We start from the raw sequence: 15,668 nt of genomic DNA, 5'->3' as shown, positions 1-15,668 counted from the left end.
TGAAAGGTAATTTTAAAGGGTAGATAGTTCTGCGATTGGACACATAACGTGCGCTTAGTAAGAAAACGTGAATGTGAAAGTTTTCGTGATTGTTACCCATACAAAATGGTTTAAAATAAAGTATCACCAGATGGGCCAACTAGCAGAGCTCGGTGGGCCGCAGGATGAGTAAAGCTGATCTAGATCCTGAACAGAAGGTTTGGGAGAGATGTTCATGTAAACCAATTCGCCTGTTGCAGATTAAAGCATGTCGTAATCTTGTGAAACATTTAAAACGAATTCGGACAGTGTACAAAAATGTGGAATGTTTTCCGAATTTGGTATATTTTATTGTTTTTTCATGTTTTTTCCTAGCGTGATAAACGTAAGAATAGACCTTAGTATCTGTATGTGTGTTGCAGTAATAGTAGTAGTATTATTAGCAATAAAATTAATAATATCCCAAACCAGTTGCACATACATCGTCTGCAACAAACTTGTTCCATTATTGTTCCTTCTTTTAACGCGCTTTTCAGAACTAGAGATGTTTCTGTCTGTATATATAATGTTCTATTACTACTAGAAGGTATTTGAAGAGGAGGGGGGGGGGGGGTGCGATCATGAACCATCATTTGAGACGACTTCGAGTTTTACATCGTCAACTCCATGATCGCGTTCACGACATCATACGAGTTCTCCTTCAGCGCTCGGATTGCCTTGGCGCGGGGGACATTCGCATTCTGCATGACCAGCTCGATGTCTTTATCGTTGAGACCAGTTTCATCCACTTCTTCCTCGTCCTCTTCGGCAATGGGTGCAACTGAGGTGGTAGCTCCTGCGGCTTCTCCAGCAGCCGGGGATGCTTCTGGGGCCTTGAATTTCTCCGCTGCTGCTACCTGGGCCTGCTGCGAGAGATCTTCAATCTTGGCCTCACCAAAAATGATGTAGGTATCGCTGTGCGGGTTTTTATATACATCTGGATTGTTTATCACGAACAGGATATTCTTTGATTTGCGAATCGTCACTCGGTTCACGCCTTGCACTGGCTTCAGTCCTAGTTTTGACATAATTTTGCGAGCCTTCTTCTCACCACGGGACTGCTTGGCCTTCGAGACTAGGTCTGGTAAGCCACCAGTGGATAGCTGTGCGGATGCTGATCCTGGAATAAAGAAGTTTGTATTAGACTTGAATAATTCACAGATCATGTTTGCGATACATGTTTTTTGTCAAGTCGGAAAAGTATTCAGTGATATGATATCACGCTATATCCAGAAAGTATCATTTTCACATATCAGTTTTCAAATAGAATTAATCAATAAATACTTCACTGACTCATTTGCAATATCCCATGTGACGTAATATGAACAGCGCGTCATATTCCGCAATACTCGCCCAATTTTAGGATATTTACAAAACACCACTCGACTCACCTGCGTCTTCCAATTCAGGGATGGTGTCCTCCGATTCGGTGTCACTTGGAGCATCTTCCAATTTGGCCTCCGTATTGTCGGCGGAGGTGCTGGGAGCAACAGATGCGCCTGCAGCCGCTGCGGTGCTCTCCGTAATTTCAGTCAATTCTGGCATTCTCACGCTTTGAATGTTTTTGGTTTTAGATGATAGTTCTACGGAAATAAACAGTCTTAGTTTGTTCTAAAAACTATAAACATCGAAGATGCGTAATCCAGTCTTTTGAACACTGTTATCGAAAAGCTGCATTGCATTGAGTGTAATCATATCAAAAAGAATTGTGGTGAGATTCGAAAACCGCAAATATTCGTATGTGTAGATAGCTTATCACTGGTAACTAAAAAGGTTCTATTGCACACAATTGGATATAACCTCTACACAAAACTAATTATAGCTCTTTCACTTTTCACGGCTCAACTATTGTCAGTTTCGGCAAATATTTTCGTACAGGCTGTTTGCCATTTCCACGGAAAATCACTTCGGGAGTCAAACACTATCGAATATTTATGTGGCACTCAATCGCAAGCAGCTTTTGTCGGTCAGAATTATGCGTTTTCAACAAATTTCTGTAAACTTACACCACTTTTGGTAAAGCAGCAAAATAAATGCGGTACTAACTATAGCACAAGATGCCGGAAACAGAGAACGAACAGGCTGATCTAGATCAAAAAGTAAGTTCTATGCGAACTGACAGTTCTGGCTGTCAAACGAAGAGGAAGTAGTTGCGCTCAGTCGAGACATCTAGTGAAACTAGAGGGAACTTCATCTTGTACACTGAAACAATTGAACGTTACATGATCTGATGATAGAAATAGAAGCGCTGGTTATTGAATAAAAAGGAACTTCTAATAATCCTTTATAAGGCCGTGGAAATGTATTTTATAATGTTTTTCGTGAGTGGCATTATACCACGAAAAATATTTTTTTAACTGCACTTGAAATATTGTTTCAACCAAAAATTTCGAAAGGTATTTATTAAGCTGCTAAAGCTGCTAAAATGTACAATATTAATTTGGGAGTCATTTTATGTGACAAAAGCAAGATTTTAGAGCGCCGGCAGAAAATTCTATTTTAATTCATTGAAAATGCAACAAGTTGATAAGTTTTTCACTGTAAGGCCTTGTTCTCACTGCAGCGGGGCGTCAGCGTGGCTTGGGCGGGGCGTGTGACGCCTACGAATAATCGTGTGTGTTCTTACCGATGTGTTCACACCAGGATGACGTGCCGTGAGCGTGGTTTTGGCGTGTTGCTGGCGTGCAACCGAAAACACTTCACGCCGACGATATTTGTACTTCTCCGCTTCTCTCTTGCATATGTTTATTTGTAGTAGTGACATAATTTAATTTTTTAGTTTTATTTTTTTTACGTTTTTCACCCTCCGAGTTTTTAGCCGGATGCGTCCAACTATGAATATTCAAAAATAAACCAATTTTCATTCTTTCATTCAAAAACACACATTAACAATTTTCATAAAACACGCTGAAGACACGCCGCTGGCACGGTGCAATGTGAGTGAATTAACATATCCTAGCGAGAAGAGAACACGCCCCGCTCACGCCACGTTGACGCCCCGCTGCAGAGAGAACAAGGCCTAAATGTACTATTTAGGATCTACTGTTTAAAATTATGCAGTTTTCAATAAAATGAATGGCGTATTTGATGAAAAATAAAATTTTTTTTTTTTGTAACTGTGTATCAGACATGCCAGGATTGAAGATTTTGAAGATATTATGAAATATGTGAAGTCATTTTAGTATGATAGCGTAAGTGGATTTTTGAGAGATATTATTTCCATACAATTCTAACTATTGGCCGAAAATATTTCCAAAAGAAGTAGGGCTTTTGTCTTAGTGTCATTCGCTCGCTTTTTTTTAACAGTGTCTTACTTTTTTGCTTCTGTTCTTGGTTGTCAACAGAGACTTGTCTCGAGGTCATCCACTAGCGTTTTTCAATCTTTTCCATGCAAAAAATTCTCAACTATATAGAATGAATTCAATAACAAAACTTTTACTTCAAATTCTGGAGAACTTTAAGTGGTCTGAATACATATTGTATCTAGAAGACATTAGTTCATTTGCACTCAAGAATTCGAATAATTGTGACTTTGTATTTATATATATCATAAAAAAAAATTAACCTAGAACTTCCATACGACCTCTTTACAGATCCAACGTCTTTTGGTTACTGTTGGGCTACCCTATTGATCTGCGCGCTCAGCTCTGAGCTTCAACAATATTGCCGATCATCAACAGTGCGTCCTTGCGGTCAGCACAGGCACTGTGTAGTGACAGCCTTACCGTATGACACATTGAGTGAGTTAAAAACCCCAATAGATTAGAAGAAAACCGAGCAAAAAAGAAAATCAACCAAAGAGCAAAGAATTTGTAATTCGTTAAATGATAAAATATGTGTATCCTAAACAGTGGCGTCGAGTGAAGCTTTTGCACCCGGGGCGGAAGAGTCGATTTTCACCCCCACCCCCCATCAGAAATCATATTTATCCAATTTCTTCATATAAATTCGGTTCATTCTGCACCCCTGAAATCGTGCGGTCCGCCCATTCCGCACCTCCCAGTCGACACCACTGATCCTAAAGTCTACTTAACAGTAAATTATACTTATTCTAATGTCTTATGAATAAATAATCTAAAAATTACCTACAACTACAGAATTCGTGTATGAATAGTCCGGCTATCTTCGAGGCCAATATTATTGATGACCGTTGAGAAAACATAATATTCAGTTCTTTGTTTTTACGAGGCTTTAAACTTTTCATTTTATTCGCCTTTAAAAAACACAATATGGCTTACGAAGAAAACTTATGTATACCTAACATAAACTTACTGCTAGTTTATACCACTAGAACGCTGATCGCTGATATCCTAGTATTGAAAATTGGAATTAGTAAAAGGAACTAAACGTTAGTAATCTGATTATAACCCAGATGATTAGAAAATAATGGCAGACGAGAAATGCCCAATGAGCCCAATAGTCTAATAAATTCATATTTTCACATTATATAAATTTATTGAACTATTGGAAGATTGAAATTATATCTACAGCCATTCCATGCCAAACCGATATAGTGGTTCTCAGATTTTCGTCAGAAGTGGTAATTTTGTTCTTTATCGCAAAACATTAGACACGTACTTTTTAAATCGTTATTCGGGCGCCCATTTCCATTTTAGGGTGGTCCGAAAAATCTATTTTTTTAGCGTAAAGAATCATAAAAACTTAACATTTGACGAGAAGTCAAATTGAATTGTAATCAAGTTTAGAACATCTGAACACCACCCCAATTTCAGTTTGTGTTGAAATGTCAGTTGGACCCTTATGATTTTGAACGCTAGCATTAATTTATGAAAATATATAGTTCGTTCATTTTTATTCCGATTATTTTTACTTTTAATAACAATACTCTTCTTATGTAGTAGATTATTATAAGAAATGTAACATAGCAAAAACGTCACAGATAAAAAATATTTCAATATTGTAGCTTCAAAATGATGCGCATCTCATTGATATGCGTTGATTTTTAACGAAGTTACAGCTGTTCCTCTAATTTTTTTGTCGAGTGTATTTTACACAAAACATGACAAACAAATATTAAGATTAAAATACGGGTTGCTTAAACTTTTTTGACCTGTTCCTCGAACCATGTACTGACATGCGTTAAATATTCCAATAAAAATTTTTCCATGTTAGATATTTAACATTGTTTGTCACAATGATTGAAAAGTGACAAACAAAGTAGTATTTGTACAGAATTTAAATCAAATACTATCTGTCAAAAAGAGTAAAATATTTGACATCCGATTAACACGTTGAGCCCCGATCGAGTTAGAGGACCGGCAATGAACATTCCATCCGGCTCATACAGGTCCCTGCGGGTTGATAGTGGTCTTTTCTAGAAATGATTTTCGAACTTTGTTATTGTCGTTCCCAATGCCGACGCTTTCCAAACGACAAGTCCACTGTCGATCCGGTGGCATCGTTGCGAACTTGATGAAAAAATTTAAACAGTGTATCTGTATGTAGCCACCTTAAGGGAGTATTCTGGTCTGGAAATTTGAAAAAAATCAAAATAAATTTTCCTTCATATTTCAGTAGTATAGGCATTCAAGAATATACACTAGAAAGGACTCAACGAGAATCCTATTATTTTCAATAGGGCGTATCGATTTTAGTAAGAGAAATCTTTGATAATTTATATCTCAAAAACTATGACTCGTACCGAAATAGTGTCTTAGAAACAGTTATAGAGTATTGATGTTTAAACGTGAAAAAAAAATACACTGAGAGAAAAAATAGTACCCTTTTTTATTTACGAAAAATTTGCAATACTTCTTCTTGAATGACGTTAACGTTCCCTGTGGAACTTTTGCCGTCTCAACGTATGCATTAACTAGCGTCATTTATTAATACTTAGTTGAGATTTTTTAAGCCAAATAACACGGCTTGAATGTATTCCGAGGGGCAAGCTCTAGAATACGCGTGACCACAGTGCAAGTCAGAGGAAGTTTCTTTGGTGAAAAATCCCCCGGCCAGAACGGGAATCGAACCCGAACACCCGGCATGATAATGTGAGACGCTAACCACTCGGCCATGGTGCACACACAATTTATTTTTTAATTGTTTTCATAAAAAATAGAAGTCATGTAGAAAATTCAAAAATAGGTCCAAGATAGTAAAACTATTTTTGACGAACTTTGTGGAACATCGAGTTTTTATGAATTTTCGAAACTTCGAATTTTTGTATGCTAGCAATCTCTTTGAGAACATTTTTCCGAACTCCGATAAACGTTGTTTCGTTCCAAGGTAGGTTCACCAGATGTCACAATCAACATTCGGAATGTGTTTGGGCACTTAAGGGGGGACCCTTGTGAGGAAGGTCGAAAAATAATGAATTTTCGTGATTTTTTCCGGATGTAAGGAACAAAGTGAAGTCTTCGGGTACTTTGGTTATTGTTTAAGGTATATTCAAAGATGTATTTTCCATTTTTTAAGTGCACGAATAATTATTATTACGCTGTTGACAGTTGGATGCGTAAATACTGTCTGAAAATCGGCACCTTGCTGGTGGTATCGGTTATGAAGCAACGGGGTGCCAGGGGTGAGGGGTGAGGGGTTTAAAAATTATAAAAATTGCTAAAATGGTGGTCATTCTTGTTAAAATTGAGTAATTTTCATGAAAGATCGAAAACATAAAATATCAAAAAAAACGGCTATGTAACGCTTTTGATAATTCGTTTTTACATGCTGATAATAAACATCAGTCAAATCGGTCGACCAAATCCTGAGATATCGATACCAGCAGCTGAAAAATATGATTTCGAAAAAAACGCGTTTCAAAATTCGTACAGCAATAACATATCTCTCGAGGTGACCTCATACTTTTGGTTGTAACTTTCCAACGAAATCAAATGTCGAAAAATCCTTTTTCAGACAACATTTCTGAGGACATAAGCTTCCTAAAAATGCAAAAAAAAATATTTTTTTTGACCTTCCAGACCGGGGTCCCCCCTTAATTTTGTTTTTCACACAAAAATTGATACAGATTCTTTGATTCTTTTTTGCAATAGGCAGAAATCGAAGATCAAAAATTAACTGAACATTCAATAGCCGTATTTGTCAGCATAAGTGAGAGACGTGAGTACCAACATAATGCCTTCAAAAAAAAATCTAGAATCGACCCGCGTAAATACGAAAGTTTTTGAACAGACCTCGTATCTCGGAAATATTTCTAATTTATTGTCGTTTTTATAGCAAATAGGCCCTTAAAATATGTTTGTCATGTTATACCGTCATGTGCATGAAATTTTATGAATTTGCTTATAATTTACAACAACTTTTCCAAACACATCATTATGGTAAAACTATATGTTTGGGAGTTACGTTGAAAAACATTTGAAGACATAGGGGTTAATACAAAAGGTAGCGATATCAAAAAAAATTTTTTATCTTAAAACAAACTTTTAACAAACATAACAATACAAGTACACCTCGTTGATTCAATCGGACGTAATGGGTACAAAAATAATTATCTTGTTTAAGTTATGCCTAGGTTGTACTTGAAGTCAGATTGTATACAAAGTTTCAAAAATTCATACAAAATTGATGTTCCACAAAGCTCGTCAAAAATAGTTTTACCATTTTGGACTCATTTTTTAAATTTTCTACATGACATCTAATTTATATGAAAATAATAAATAAAAATATATTTTAGTTATTGTAAATTAAAGTTTTTTTTCGCAAATAAAAAAGGGTATTATTTTCTCAGGGTATTTTTTCACGTTTGAACATCAATACTCTATAACTTTTTCTAAGACATCATTTCAGTACGACTCATAGTTTTCGAGATAGAAATTATCAAAGATTTCTCTTACTAAAATCGATACGCCCTATTGAAAAGTTACACTTGAGTCAAAAAATTCCCAATTGCTATGGAAAACTCATATTTCCTCTAACCCAAACGGAATTCAAACTTTCATTCGAATCAAAAATACATGTTTTAATCATCTGAATTTTTAGAACGATTACATCTGAGGGGCTCAAAATGAAAGGGATGTAAGGGACATCATCGACGTCTCTACATCGACTCTCTCTTTTGGTCATAACTTAGCAGTAAACTCATTCCCACCTGTATTTGACAATGTGGAAGAAGGGTGAGAACTTCATCTAGTGGATTCTATAGTAAACTCCAATTGGAACGTTTTCACAATTGAGTTATTAACTGAAGAGAAAGTTGATGAAAAGAAATCGATCGAATCAGTTACACCCCTTTCATTCAAAGCTCCTAATTTGGAATTGCTTTGTAATCATAGTATAGAATAAGCCTGAATCCAGGACGAAAAGGGTTCCAATAAAATTTTATCAAGAAATTTACATCGTTCAGCTCCGTGTACCCGGAAAATATTTTCAAAACGGCCTGCTTCAGATAGCTTTTCATCGACATCAATGTACAGTCAGAAGTTCAAAAAAGTACCTCAGAATCGTTTACTTCTGTTTTTGCATCAAAAACACCGTGACAATTGGGTAATTTTGCATCAGTTTGAAAGATCCGGAAAGTCATTGCATGATTTAATGAATAGGGGCTTCATGGGGCTGGACTGGTCTCCTTGTTTACCAGATGAAACCCCTACAAAGAACTTATGAGGAGTGATCGTACGACTATTAGATGAAGCTTACAAGCAGTATGAGTGATTTAAAGAGCTTCAACGAGCAGTATCCTCTGCGAAGAACGAGATATACACTAAAACATGGCGCAGCTTGGTCAAAACCATCCCGAATGGGTTATTTGAACTGATTGAGGACTAAAGATGACCTATGAATAAGAACTTTATTGTAATTCATGTGAAATTGACGTTAATTTTGCAAAAGAGTGGTTCTAAAGTTATGAAACACTGGAATTTTTAGTTTTTGAATGTTTCGCGCCTGAACACAGCAATAAAGTTCAAATGGAAAAAAAAACCACAGAAGATAATTCAATGGAACCAATTTTCCTTTAAACCTACGTATAGGTCTTCTACGATAAAGTTTCAACGCCCAACCTTACGGCAGTTGGCCACAACCTTTGCCATGGCCGATGCAGAGATTGATGTCGGGATGTTCTTCAGTTCTTTCGTGGTCTGAGTGATCATCTGCTTCTCCATTTTGACTATTGGATTACTATCGGAGGAGTAGATCCTCACTTTGTTGTTCACCTAAATATTTTCTATAGGTCGCAGCTAGTCCAGCCGAAAGACCACATCCTTCTTCGCGTGATACTTTTTGTTGAAGGTGGCAACCTCTGGCAGGCGCTTCGTAAGATTGTGTACCTTATTGCACACAGCCATTATTATCAGCCTACATTTTGTTACTACTGTACAAAAGTATCAAATAACATAGTGCACATTAGTATACATTTATTGTATTTCCTTTATTTTATTCCGAACTCTAACCAATTCACTCAAATTTCTATTGGCGTAGAACTACGTCTTTCATTAAGGGTGCCAAATCAGAAAACAGGTAATTTTTGCCGCGAACGGGTTTTGGAGATTTACATACCAAACGAATCGGAAATTTCTTAAGATTTGTTTGATATGCTATACATTAGAATCCCTAGTCTGTATATGGTTTAAATTGATGAAAATTGGAAGCATTCCCATTTCCTTATACATTTGTTCTGTCCATTTGTGTGCTTTCCCGAACAGAGCTGTCAATAACGAGCAACTTATCGACGAGCAACGAAGGGGAAATCGTAAGAATTAAAGTCTCCGTGAATAAAGGAAAAGAAGAAGAACGAAGGAGAATATTTGCCTAGAGTATAAACAGTGGATCTCGCTGAGGCATTTTCATTCTTCATGAGAAAATCGACTGAACAACATCGTTGCTGGGCGAGCTGGACGGCGAGAGATCGAATGCCTTTCTCAAGGCAATTGGAGAGTAGGAGTAATACGATGGCTAAAGTAAAGTTTTCCAAGGGCCTTTTTGAAGGTTAGAGACGAATGAACTGAAGATGTTTAAAGTCTCAAGCAAGGCGCTTATAGCAATGTATAACAGGTGAAACAACATCATCACTTCAATAAGAAAGGGATTACGGTTTGTGGAGCGGGGGTTGTTTGTTTTGTTATTGCTAGGATACGCCATTTTTGCATTTTCACATGGGAGAGTAGTGGAAATGAGAATGAAATTCTACAAAATCATCCCTTCTTTTTCATAAAATCCGCGAAAGACGAACATAGTAGGCATCGTTCGAATAAGCATCGTAGCAGTTTGTAGAGAGCCGCCGGCAGCGTTCTGATGCTGTTTGTAAACAATACCGACAGCAATTCCAATATGGCTGAAAGTGCATTTTATATGATTGTTTCACCTGGTATATATAGATGCGCCTTGGTCTCAAGCAAGGAAGGAAGGAAAACTTTCAGTCTCGTTCTGTGTTCAAAGCAATGGATATCGCTTGTTCTTCCTTGTTTTGCGTCATCACATGTCCTCGTTTCGGATTGAGCTGTGGATGCGACCAAATTACTCACTCGCTGATGTCTCTGGCATTGCAGTAAATGCACCAAACTGATGCCATTGCATTAAGGTTTTGAGCTACACAGATGTGTGGGGAATCTTCAAGCTATGCTGTCGTCAGCTCACCAAGACAATAAATGTTCTGGAATTTGGTCAGTGATTTGGTTTCGCATGACGGTAGAAAAACTCTCCACAAAGGACGACAGCTAAGCTAATCTATACTGGCAATATTAACAGAAAGGGCTTCTGTTGAGAAGTCCGCAAAATGGGGATGAGTATGTATATATTTAGTTGCTTCAAGCCTTCGATATATGGATATTTGTGTGCGTACGTGCGTGCTTCATAACCCGTACGTAAAAATAGCGTATTTTCGCTACGCTGAAACCCCATTTGTATCTGCACCGGTATGCATTGGCCCTGTAACGATGCAACAATCGCCTTTTTTTTATACTATGATTGACGATTGTTTGGTGTTGCAAATTTTGCAGTCGTAATGATAAATATAAACAAGGAGAGGAGATAGCAGGAGGGAAATATTTACACTAGGGTATTAGTAATGAATCTCTGAGGTTGAGGCAAATATTCCAACTTTTTCCAAGCAGTTAAAATTGTTTGTTTTCTGTCGTCATAAAGGCTTTGTTGGTGCCTTTGACATTGCATCAATGCATTGAACTGACGCTATGGTGAAGCAGGTGTTAAGGTTGTTCATCAGAAAATTATTTGGGGAATACCAAGTTATTCAATTAGCTATAAAAAAGTTATTGATTTATTTAGGTTCGTGGGTCAGTCGCAAAACTGCTTTCAACAAAAATTGCATTTGCGCTACTCTTGATCATAATGAAGCAGTGCTATTTTTTCGAGGCTATTGAGATTAACAGATAGAGTTTATTTCGTTTATTTAGTCACCAAAAAAGTAAATGTCGTTCTGGAATTTTGTATGTGATTTGTTTCGCTTGCCAGAAGCAAAACTTTCTCCACTAAGGATGACAGCTGTGCTTACCTCGAGCATGTATTGTTCTTCGAGCACAAGAATGAATCATCAAACATTTATCGTCAAATGATTCTACAATAAAAAAAAAACATTTGAGAGCGACCAAACTGGTAGAATGGTTATTTCAAAATTTTCCTAATATTATAAAATAATATCCGCAGTTATAAACAAGCGACTTGAATTAAACTACAGCGTAGTTCTACGTCAACAATGCGGTTGTGTCTCGAACACAACCTCCTATAATTTTTCATTTACTTCCAATTCTTTTTTTTTTCGAACTCAACAGGTTAAAGGCTTGAGTATTCTACGTTTTCTATTTGAAAAATCTGGTTTGCTTTGGAACATACATCTTCTGTATGTTAGAAGCGGAAAAAATATATTGGTAGTGTACGAAATGTGAGTTTTTCAAAGATTGAAATAGCTTCATAAATTTGTGGACAATGTGGTTGCAGTTTGGAATGAAACTGGTGTGAGTTGGACTAAAGAATTTCTTCAAAACAGCGCTATGGCTGAACTTTAGAGCACAATACACGTGATAGAGGAGCATAGAGGAGAACTTATCGTTATTTCAACTCTCCAGCGCTTAAATCGTCTCTTCATACGCTTTCTGGGCATAGTGATATCGTTATAGTGATATACATTTGATATAGTTTTAGGAGCATAAATTTTAAAGTCTATTCATAATGTAATGTATAAATGTAGTGCTATCATTTACATAGTTTCTATTCCCGATATGGTAACACGGCACTACACATTGTTCCCGGTGACGATGATTCTATGGTTTTATTTATTTCCGCAATCATAATCCATGCCATCGATTTGTTGGCTTCAAATAAATTTAATGACACTATTCGTTGAACCACGTTGGATCGTAAAGTTTATTCGAAGGACTGTGGAGAGTGTTATTCATTTTGTCATATCCTCGTATGAAAGTCAAACCTCCCAATGGAAATGGAAAAACTTCAAGAAATCTCATATCTTTATTTGGAAAGCCCGACAATTAGTGTCAGTTTTCCGACCGTGTATGTTCGCTTTATTGGTGATTTGGCGGCGAGAAAGAAAGTCGGGACTATCGTATAATTTACGAGGGTGAAAATGCAAAGGCAACAAATTAATTATAGTACTCGAATCGATGCTCAGATTGCGGAATCGATGTTTGCTTCGGCATACCTGTCCAGATTTGAGCATACAATGATTAGATTAGGCAATATTTGCTTGTAATCTTATCTCGGTCTAAATATTGTCATTCAAATTTCCTCCATTGCTTTTACACGAATGAGAATGTACAACATTTTGTCATTACTTCCGGCTATAAACATTGCAATTGTCCATTCCGATCCAGAGAAAGCGGCTATCATTGGTTCGCGCTGAAATCAACCAAATCGCGCATTTCCATTTGCGCCAATTCCCACACGAGTGATGCTTCTTCCTACGAAAATGATCAACGTGGGAAAATCCCCTCCCAGGGCGGACAAAATGTGTGTGTCTGTAACAAGATGGTAAGTGACGATAAGCGAAACGACATGCAAGGTGCAGTGGGAGGAGAGGTGGAGGTCATGGTGAGTATGGCATGAAACCACATGTTGCTTCGGCACTGGATTATGCTACCATAGCACTCCCACAAACATTATTTCCGTCGTACCACCCAACCGGTGACATGCGTTTTGGTTACGGGAGAGAAAATTTTGTCGCGCGATATTTTGAGGAAAAGTTGTTGGAGATTGCTGATCATGATGTTATCATTTGGTCGGTGTTAAGTCAGAGTCGAAAATTAAAAAAATCGAGTTATTGATTGCATTTGGCTAAACATTACGTAAGCTACATACCCCACTTATTGGATTTGAAAAATCACGCGTACATTGAATTAACGTATCGAAATTGTTTTGAATGCTTAATAAAAACCCTTTATAGTGCCAAACTTCAAGTTCGTTTTTATCGAAATCAAAAAAATGTCACATGGAGACCGGACCAAATTAAAAAAATATATATTTCTTGTTTTGTGTCTTATTCATACAAATTTCTTACTAATTTAAAGACTTTGCGGTTGGTTGACCTGGCCGTAACAACTATATTACCACCACCAGTAAATATTTTTTTGCCGCACTTAGAATATTATTTCAATATTTTTCTCAACCAAAGACTTCTTTCTGGTAGTACTCAATTTTTTTAGGGCTGCCAAAAATGTACGATATTGATTTAAGAGTTTTTTTATGTGAAAAAAAAACACGGCTGCAGAGCGCCGGCGAAAAATTCTGTTTAAATTTGTTGAACATGCAACAATTTATAAGTTTTTCACTGTAAGCGTTCTATTTAGAATCTGCTGTGTATGTTCATGCAGCTTCTGAATAAAAAAAACGGTGTATTTGATGGAAAATTCAAATGTTATATTTTTTCCTTCGTAAGTCTATATAACAATTTTTTTTTTCGCTGCACTAGAGATATTGATTTAATTTTTGTATGACCAAAGGCAAAAGAAAATGGGCTTAATGACTTTTTGGGGTTAACGGGCAGTGACAACTACATTGGCACCATTTTTTTTAACTGTTTCAATAGTTTATTTTTTATCAAAGATATTGTGTTTGAGTCGTTAACTTGCCTAGTTTCCACGGCCTTATGAAGGGTTAAGTCAGGGTTGCAAGGTGTTTTGAACAGAAATCTGGATGTTGGAAAATCAATTTGTCTGGATTTGTCTGGGGTTTTTCGACATTTTTTTAAATATATATGCGAATTTCATCGAAACATTTTCACGAGAACGTCGTTTGATATTTGTGGAAGCGGACACGGTTTGCTGACGAGCAATGACAATGAAGTGTCTTTCTTAAGGCAGATGAAGAAGGAGTTTGGATTGCATTCTATATAATTCAACACATTCAAAATTTTTACGTCTGATGTGTAAAACATGGTTTGATAGTTATTTTTTCTTATCATATATCGACGCATTATACTTAAACTTGATGGTTGCAGACATGTGCATCGAACAATTTTCTTCGGTGTTCAGGTTATTTTTGGGAACAAATTTCTTAACTGCTGGAATTCTATTTCACCACCACGGGTAGTTGTGGATGGAGCTTTACCCCAAAACATGACTACATTGATTCGTTCATCCGGAGAATAATCTGAAAAATCAACATTGCGCAGCTCTCTGAATTCAATTGGCTGAATCATTTCTCTGGGAACCAGATTAGGATAATTTTCAGTAAGCGGTAGAACAACGGTAGTTTGATGTTTTCTTCTGATGATGTTGAACATGTCCAGCAAAGTCTGATTTATCATAACAGAGTCGTTGAAGTTGAAGTTGATGCATTACATTAGCCTTTAATTCGTTGAGCTGATCAACAGATATTTTTCCTTCGTTTACGTACTCCCTAATGAGTTGTTGAGCCGTTGACCCAACCCACACATTTTGTAAGCTCTCGTAATTTTGTTCATGAAACGCAACTTCATTCAGATCTTTTAGCGTTTGCATGAACTCATTTGTGAAAACAATATCCAATACCATGAAACGTCGTGAAATACTCGAATCGAAGAGCATCAGGCAGAACTATAGCAAATATACTTCATAATTAAAGGGTGTGTCACATCAAATTGCATCATGGAAAAAACGCTGTAGAAATTCGCCCAGTAGATCGATTCTTTTGAAAATTTTAGACAGTAAAATAAAAACGATTAAACAACTTTTGGCATTTTCTTTTTATTCATACTTCGAGTCCAAGCCCGTATGCTCGCACCTTCCTCTTCACCCCGTCCATAAGGTTCTGTACAACGTCAGGTTGTAGTTTTTTTTGAACAGAAATCCATTTTCTCTTGAAGTCCGCCTCCGATTTGACAACTTTTGGGTTCTTCCGGAGGGCCTGCTTCATAATCGCCCAATATTTCTCTATTGGGCGAAGCTCTGGCGCGTTGGGCGGGTTCATTTCCTTTGGCACGAAGGTGACCCCGTTGGCTTCGTACCACTCCAACACGTCCATTGAATAGTGGCACGAAGCGAGATCCGGCCAGAAGATGGTCGGGCCCTCGTGCTGCTTCAATAGTGGTAGTAAGCGCTTCTGTAGGCACTCCTTAAGGTAAACCTGTTCGTTTACCGTGCCGGTCATCACGAAGGGGGCGCTCCGCTTTCCGCAAGAGCAGATCGCTTGCCACACCATGTACTTTTTGGCAAACTTGGATAGTTTCTGCTTGCGAATCTCCTCCGGAACGCTGAATTTGTCCTCTGCGGAGAAGAACAACAGGCCCG

At 37.3% G+C, this 15,668-nt stretch overlaps 1 protein-coding gene across 1 annotated transcript; it reads right to left on the bottom strand.

Annotated features, from left to right (window-relative positions):
- Nucleotides 1-305: 305 nt before the first annotated feature.
- On the bottom strand, nucleotides 306-2,145 carry LOC129767669 (nascent polypeptide-associated complex subunit alpha). Its single transcript, XM_055768792.1, has 3 exons — nucleotides 2,025-2,145; nucleotides 1,410-1,601; nucleotides 306-1,138 (listed from the first exon to the last, which is right to left on the bottom strand). Exons 2-3 carry the CDS (start codon nucleotides 1,561-1,563, stop codon nucleotides 630-632), a joined length of 663 nt encoding a protein of 220 aa, XP_055624767.1. The 5' UTR covers nucleotides 1,564-1,601; nucleotides 2,025-2,145; the 3' UTR covers nucleotides 306-629.
- Between the last annotated feature and the right edge of the window lie 13,523 nt (nucleotides 2,146-15,668).

This window comes from Toxorhynchites rutilus, chromosome 2 (assembly GCF_029784135.1).
Source record: "Toxorhynchites rutilus septentrionalis strain SRP chromosome 2, ASM2978413v1, whole genome shotgun sequence".
Taxonomy (NCBI): Eukaryota; Metazoa; Arthropoda; class Insecta; order Diptera; family Culicidae; genus Toxorhynchites; species Toxorhynchites rutilus.
This window is presented reverse-complemented; position numbering and strand designations above follow the sequence as displayed.